Here is an 8,297-nt window from a genome sequence, read left to right on the forward strand (position 1 = left end):
GGTTGCCTTAGTCCCCCCATACAGGACCTCCATGGCCAGATTTGTTTAGGTCTAACCCCACCCAACACGAATGCATAGTCTTTCAATGGCCATGGACTCCCAGACTACTGAGATTAGGTCAGGGTCAAAGCCCAGGGCCCTGGCAGTGAGCGGTATTTGCTACATCTGAGTTGGACATCAGATGGACCCTCTACAGGAACTGGCCCTCCAAATTCTAAGCAGGTCAGCTGCCTTGAGGTCTAGTTTTTGTTTTGTTTTGTTTTTATTTTTTTTTTTAAGATTTTATTTATTTATTTGACAGAGAGAGAGGCAGCGAGAGAGGGAACACAAGCAGGGGGGCAGTGGGAGAGGGAGAAGCAGGCTTCCCGCGGAGCAGAGAGCCCGATGCGGGGCTTGATCCCAGGACACTGGGATCATGACCTGAGCCGAAGGCAGACGCTTAACGACTGAGCCACCCAGGCGCCCCTGAGGTCTAGTTTCTATTAAAATCTTAGTTGTTTAGACATTCACTGTTCTTTGCTAAAAACAGAAAAAACAAAAACAAAAACACAGCCCTTCTCTGTTCTATTCGTAATTGTCTAGAACCATGCAGAGATTCAGAGAAATGCAGAGTCCAATCAGTTTTAACAAGGATGATTTCTGGGAGGGGAAGCCACCTACGTAGACACACTGGGACACCTGGTTCTGGTTCCACTGCAACCTGGGGCAGGTTTTCAACCTCTCTGAATGCAGTGAGAAAATGTGCCCTGCTCATCTCACAGATCACAGTGAAAATGGAATGGAAATAAATGTTTCCCGAACTGACAAGGACTTCTGAAACACTTTGGTCAATAATGATTTCCACAGTTCAATGAGTTACTCCTTAAAATAATATTAATAACTGTATCAACTTTGACTCTGACACCATATTTTGGCCTCCCTCTTTTTTTTTTTTTTTTTTACTATAGATGGTAGGCCTCACTTGATGGTGTGATTGCTTTGTCACGTCCTCCCTCTATAGAACCCCCCATTCTTGGGATTGAGGGGTTGCAGAGGGTGCTGGAGGCCCACCTGCTGCCTGTGGGGTACCCCAAACATTCTGCATTTTTCCATGGGGGGCAGCAGGATTTTGATGCTCCAGCACAGTGCTGGGTAGTTACCTGTTTTGTGAAAGTCATCCAAGCCCAAATTATTACCATTTAGTAGTCTTCAAAAAAAATTTTTGGGGGGGGGGGTCTTCAAAATTCTAACAAATGTTCTGCACCTCTCATCTGTTTCTCACTTTCCAAAGCCATTGAACCAAGTTGCTGACCAATTCATTTAGGATTTTAAAAAGATGTGGTTTCTCCCTGCATTGCTAACCCTGGCCCATTGTGAGCCAGAGTCAATTTCCCTCCCACTGGTTCTTAGACCTCCTGGGACTTGAGGATAAATCTAACCAAATGCTGCGGTGTCCTCTCAACTCCCCTGCTGAAACTTCACTCAAGCTCACACCCCCATGAAAACCAAGCCCAATGCCCCAATTCCAGATTTTGGCCAAAATCTCTTTCTTAGAAATCTCTTTCTTAGATCACTTGGATCCAGTGAAACCACAGACTCGTTTCTTTTCTAGGAATTCAAGTGGTGTATGATCTTTCCCGAAAACCTGGGAACAGAGTGGTCAAATTAGATGTTCTTTGTACCGAATGTCGAGTGCCCAGTTATGAGCCTCTCCGAATGGATAAGACATATAAGGTAGTCCTCCCAAGCTTCCTCGCCAATGGTGGAGATGGATTCCAGATGATAAAAGATGAAGCATTAAGACACGACTCTGGTAAGCACAAGTGTCTCTCCCTCTCCCTACTCCAAAAGTACTTATAGACAACAGTATTGGTCCAAAGAGGGAGCTACTCAGGATGCCAAGACTGCAAAGCCAGAACCAGATCCTGCCCCTATGTTGCCGACTCCCTCCAGCTTTGTTGGAAAACAGCAACACAGCACTGGGGAAGATGTGCCCTGCCCCTCCCCAGCACACAGACCCACCCATCTAAGCCCAAAGTGTTTTAAAACTCTTGTAAGTACATATAAACAGCTATCCAAATTGTGAAATATGAGTTTTACACTTACAGGAAAACCTCATTTCTAGAACTTTAGATTGGATCTGGAAAATCCTGTAAACTTTCTTGAAGCATTTAGTGTGAATAGGACAAGTAGGAGTGGATGGGATATGCTCCCCTCCCCGTTTTCAGCAGTGGGTCAGTGAAGCAAATTATAAGAACTATATTTAACCTCAGTCAATATTTTTCGCAGCATTTAGGGTTATTTTACCCCAGCCTCACTTTTAAAAATCAGTTCTGAGAACCACTTCATGTGGAAGTCCACTGATGGGAGATACCTGGGAGATTTGAGTCCCACAGAGGCCCTGAGGATGCCACCAGCACAGGGCCATTAAGAAAATTTTAAAAAAAGAACCACTTCACATGCATAAAGTCCACTGACAGAATATACTACCCCTTCCTCTTCTCCAGAGCAGGAGCCAGTGGGCTTACAAGACACATGCAAAGCTTCTCTACATTTCCAGGAAGGAGCTCAGCTAGGTTCCTCCTCAGCTCTACCGTGGTGGGCCTGCTATTTTAACTGCTTGTTCCAAGGAGGGTGGAGAGCAGAGCCTTTCCTGCCAGGAAAGGCACTGGCTACTTCTGTCCATTCCATAATAGAAGATGGAAGGGCAGACTTAAAAAGGTGTCCTCTTAAGTCCCACATGAGACAGAGGCTGGTGGCTGTGCATCACCCAAGCCCAGACCTATAGGTGTTGGAGAGAAGAAGCTCACATAGAAGATTGAGGAAGCCTTGGCCCTAAGGGTTCTCAACCCCAGCTATACATCAGAATCACTTGGGGAGCATTTTAAATTAAATACCAATATCTTGGCCCCAACTTTTAAGAGATTCTAATTTAATTGGGTTGGGGCAAAAGTCTCTTCCAGTGAGTCTAATGCAGGAGTGAGAACCACAGCAGAGTTCTTTTGTAAATATTAGTGATAAATTTTTTTATTAAGGTATAATTGACATATAACATTAGTGTTAGACATATAACATAATGATTCAATATATGTATATATTGTGAAATGATCGACACAATGTCATTAACATCATCATACAGTTACAAAAATTTTCTTGTGATGGGGACTTTTAAGATCTGCTCTCATAGCAACTTTCTAATATGCAAATACAGTATTAACTCTAGTCACCATGCTGTACATTATATCCCTATGACTGGAACCCTGGACTTTCGATCCCCTTCACCCATCTTGCCCACCCCCCCCCCCCACCACCACCACCATTTCTGGCAACCACCAGTCTGTTCTCTGTATCTACAAGCTTGGTTTTGTTGCTGTTTAATTCCACATATAAGTGAGATCATATGGTATTGTCTTTCTCTGACTTATGTCACTTAGCATAATGCCCTCAAGGTCCATCCATGTTATTGCAAAAGACAAGATTTCATTTTTTATGGCTGAATAGTATTCCATTGTGTGTGCATTCATGTGTATGTTTATCACATTTTATCCATTCATCCACCAATGGACACTTTTTTCCACATCTTGGCTATTATAAATAATGCTGCATTGAACACAGGGGTGCATTATTTCTTTTTGAATTAGTGTTTTTGTTTTTTTTCAAATACTCAGAAGTGGAATTGCTGGATCATACAGTACTTCTATTTTTGATTTTTTGAGGAACTTCCACACTGTTTTCCACAGTGGCTGCACCAGTTTACATTCCCACCAACAGTGCAAGAGGGTTCCCCTTTCTCCACATCCTCGCCAACACTTGTTATTTCTTGTCTTTTTTGATAATAGCCATTCTAACCAGTGGGTGGTATCATTGTGGTTTTGATTTGCATTTCTCTGATGATGAGGGATCTTGAGCATCTTTTCATGTTGTCTGTTGGCCATCCTTATGTCTTCTTTGGAAAAATGTCTATTCAGATTCTCTGCCCATTTTTAATCAGATTTTTGTTTTACTTTTGAGTTGTAGGAGTTCTTTGTATATTTTGGGTGTTAACCCCCCCATCAGATATAGGATTTGTGATATCAAAGTGGTATTAAAACAAAATTTTTGTCAGGTGCATATGTTTGTTGTAGTTACAGGCAATTGGTATTTTTTTAATCAGGTCTCTCTTTTGGAAATGAAGTCTCCATGGTCTGTCAATATGCGAAAATGATTTCTGACCAGGCAAGCAGAAGAAAGCCACTTTTATGTCTCAACTAATTGTTCTCGACCAGTTCCCTAATGCCCTTGTTTTGGAGTGGTTCAAAAGCAATGTCAACAACCGCTTTCTTGAGTCATCTCAGAGTAGACTGAGTTATCTAATTATCTAGTAGTGACCAATAAGCACATTTGACATCTGGGACATGAAAAAGCAATCAAATTCTTTGTACCTTTGATTACTCTTCTTTTGTGACATTTTATCCCTGCTTATGAAAGAAATATCTTCCCTCTTATAATTACAGAGGACTTAAGAGAAATACATTGGTTTTCCTGCTTCTTACTCTTAATTGATAATTACTTATTCTGTAACTAAAATAATGTATATATATTTTCTAGGGGACCAAGATATCAATGTGGTTTCTGGATACATCTTAAAAATGAAAGTAATTTATCCAGCGGTTGAAGGTCGGATCAAGTTTTCTGCAGGAAGTCATTGTCATGGAAGCTTTTCTCTAATATTTCTTTCATTTTTGGCAGTGATCATTGTTTTATACCAATAGCCAAAAATTCTTCTTCCCATTAATGTGTGGAACTGCATTTTTTTCCAAGTGAGATTCAAGTCTGCCTTTCAGGAACTGGCTTGGTGATGGCACAGACCATCTTGCAGGCCCCCAGAAGCTGAGCTTAGAAGATTGTTGAATGAAGACACTGACATCATCACACAGGACCAGCAAGTTAATGAATACACAGGAAAAAAAATGAAAATGAGCCCTCTGACAGGAAGGCCATCTTTAGTTTACATGTGCAAATTTTAATAAAATTTTATTAACAATCTTAAACCACAGAAATCATTATTCTCCTTTATATCCACTTTAATTTACCAGACAACAATGTTTACATTTTATCATTTACAAGGGAGTTTTAAGCACATTATCTTATTTGATGCCTGTAACTTTGGTGGACAAGGCAGGAATTTCCTGTTTGACAGATGGGAAACTGAAGCTCAGCAAGAGCAGACTTGTTCAAGGCCATACGGCTGAAAGTGATAGATCTAAGACCTGCACCCAGCTTTTCTGACCTCAAGTCCAGCACTCTTTCAACTACATCCAGTTACTGTTTGGAATGATACTTAATGGCTTCCTCTCTTCATAACTATCAACAGCATCAAGCTCCTGGATGATAAGTGTCTGCTTTATTTCAGGTCTCTATATTTTCCTTTTTAGATCCTGTTGTTATAGTGAGTTTAATGGACTAACACAGGGTAGCATTCTCTCTTGTACCACCCATGTGCCTTTAATGAGTCAGGAAACAGTGCAGCAGATGATGGGAAAGGCAAAAAACAGTCCAGGGTCAGGAAGAAAGGGAAGGGAAGAACAGGACACCCAGGATGTATTTACATTACAGAAGAAAAAGAGCTAAGGGCACTTAGATTTGTTAAGGAGATATTTGTTAAGGAGTAGCACCATAGTGCCTGACATGTGGTATTAGCTGTTAATAATTTTATGGGATTCCATCAACTCTGCCTCTGTGCTCTTTCCTTCCTTCTTTCAATGTAAAGGTATCATTAAAGAACCTTCTAAGACAAGGTGTAATTCTAAACCTGCACCTGTCCCTCCCCAGCAAGATGCCAGCACTGTACTCTAGTCACACTACACACACACACACACACACACACACACACACTCTCTCTCTCTCTCTCCCTCCCTCCCCACCCCCACCCCAGTCACGGAAAATCCAGAGGGAAGATGAGACAAGGATTGATCTTTAAAAGTGGTATTATATAAGGATCATTCTCAAATATAGATATGAGAACTCCTGCCTGGGAGTGAGTCCCTCTGAGTGGAAGCTCAAGAAACACCCAGACTGATGAAATGATTTATGCCCAAAAGAACAAATACTTGCTTAAGGTGGTCACGAGACCATGTGAGCCTGCTCAGCACTGCATAAATTATTCAATGAGAAATGGGAGCCTTCATCTTAAAAAATGGTGAGCAAATAGCAGTAGAGGTTTGGAGAAGCAGTGTTTGTTTCTTAATGTTTAAAAATATTAAGTACATGTGATACAAAAATATACTTTTAAACTACAACTTCTTTAAGAAGACTACTGCAGTAAAATAATGCCCTCAGTTCTGTGCATATACAGATTAGCTATAAATAAATGTCAGTAAGATTGTGAGAGGAAAATTAGAGAAAGGTGCATTTGGAGTATATTTTTTATGCTTGGCCAGTAAAATAGAATAAATTCTATTGGACACAAATTTTTAAAGAACATTTTTGTAAGTTTTCTAACTATATGTGCATGTATTGTGCAGTGGTTTAAGAAATGACCTCAGACACTTTGCAATTGTAGATTCAATTGTGCAATTCAATTGTACAATAAACCTGAAGATATGCTCCTTGGCTTTGGTAGTTATTTCTTCTCTCAAGCAAACACTATAATCTGAGACGATATGACTGAAGGAAAACTCTGACAGCTTATCACCGGTATCATTTCCCTTGATCATAAGTCCCTTGCCCTCTGATAACCCTCCCTATCCCCTTTCTCAACCAAAAAATGAGAAGAAAAATGCACACAATTTTTAGGAAAGAGAACATAGTAAATAAAGGATATTTTAAGTAATACTATTACATTTTCTGGCTTTCATGTACAGAATCTAATGTAGAAACTGTTTTGAGGCCTGTAGTTGTTTACTAAAAATAAAAATGATCAAGCTAGACAATGTTGGGAATTTTAATTTATCTGAACTGGTTATACATCTAAGAATCTTCAAGCATACTGATAACACAATAAACCAATTGTTATACATTGATCAATTGAATACATTAAAATCCATTTGACGGCAGAGCTGCCTTCAGCAGTTTGCAATGAAGAGTAAGCTGGGTTTCCTAGAAGAGAGTTGAGGCTGCCAATAGTTATCCATTGGAAAAAGTTGCTCCCTCAAGGACTATGGAGTCCCATGGGTATATGGCTAGACTTGTCAAAATTAGGGAAGGTTCCTGATTAGTTACCTAGGACTGCTGTAATAAACTGACACAATCTGGATGGCTTAAACAACAGAAATTTATCATCTCACCGTAAGTGTGAGATCAAGTTGGCAGGGTTGTTTCCTACTGAAGACGGTGGTTGAGAATCTATTCCAAGCCTCTCCCCCAGCTTCTTGTGGCCTCAGGCATTCCTTGCCTTATAGCTGGTATTTTCACCATGTTTTTACATCCCTTTCCTTCAGTATGTCTCATGCACACCCCCCCCCATTTCTTCCCAGGATTTATTTCATCTGAGAGAGAGAGAGAGCAGGAGCAGGAGGGGCAGAGAGAGAGGAATACAGAATCTCAAGCAGACTCCCTGATGAGCACAGGACCTGACGCAGGGCTCAATCTCATGACCCTGAGATCATGACCAGAGCTGAAGCCAAGAGTTGGATGCTTAACCAACTGTGCCACCCCGGTGCCCCTCTATGTCCCCTTTTATTAGGACAAAGTCATACTGGATTAGGCCCACCATAATGACTTCATTTTAGTCACCTGCAAAAACACTATTTCCAAATAAGGTCACATTCACAAGTACTGGGCATTAGGACAGAAGCCCCCACCATCTTTTCAGGGGACACAGTTCATCCCTTTAACAGTCCCCTGGCACAATACATATAATCAACTGGGGCAACCCTGCAGCAACCACCAGCTTCTGTGACTCATACATTTTGCAAATGAAAGATTATAATGAATGTTATTTTTCATACTGGTAAAATAGGATACATTTCAGAAGTTGATTTGGCTCAAGTACAACAAATCAAAAGGCACCAGTTTCCTTATCTGATGCAGTCAAAAGGAGGTGCTTTACCCAAAAAACAAACAATACAGTCAAGAAATGGGCAGAAGACATGAACAGACATTTCTCCAAAGACATACAAATGGCCAACAGACACATAAAAAAACGCTCAACATCACTTGACATCAGGGAAATACAGATCAAAACCACAATGAGATACTACATCACACTGGTCAGAATGACTAAAATTAACAACTCAAGAAAGATGTTGGTGAGGATGTGGAGAAAGGGAAACCCTCTTACACTGTTGGTGGGAATGCAAGCTGGTGCAGCCACTCTGGAAGACAGTATAGAGGTTCCT

The 8,297-nt window shown here is 40.8% G+C and overlaps 1 protein-coding gene across 1 annotated transcript in view; it reads left to right on the top strand.

The window, feature by feature from the left end:
• The window catches only part of NT5E (5'-nucleotidase ecto), a 56,122-nt gene extending 49,552 nt beyond the window's left edge, over positions 1-6,570 (top strand). The window contains exons 8-9 of the mRNA XM_034991265.1: positions 1,592-1,792; positions 4,567-6,570. Coding sequence (XP_034847156.1) covers positions 1,592-1,792; positions 4,567-4,730 — 365 coding nt within the window. The 3' untranslated portion in view covers positions 4,731-6,570. The remainder of the gene's footprint in view (positions 1-1,591; positions 1,793-4,566) is intronic.
• The last annotated feature ends 1,727 nt before the right edge of the window (positions 6,571-8,297 follow it).

Source organism: Mirounga leonina, unplaced genomic scaffold, assembly GCF_011800145.1.
Source record: "Mirounga leonina isolate KUSES-001 unplaced genomic scaffold, KU_Mleo_1.0 Mir_53, whole genome shotgun sequence".
In the NCBI taxonomy this organism is placed as follows: Eukaryota; Metazoa; Chordata; class Mammalia; order Carnivora; family Phocidae; genus Mirounga; species Mirounga leonina.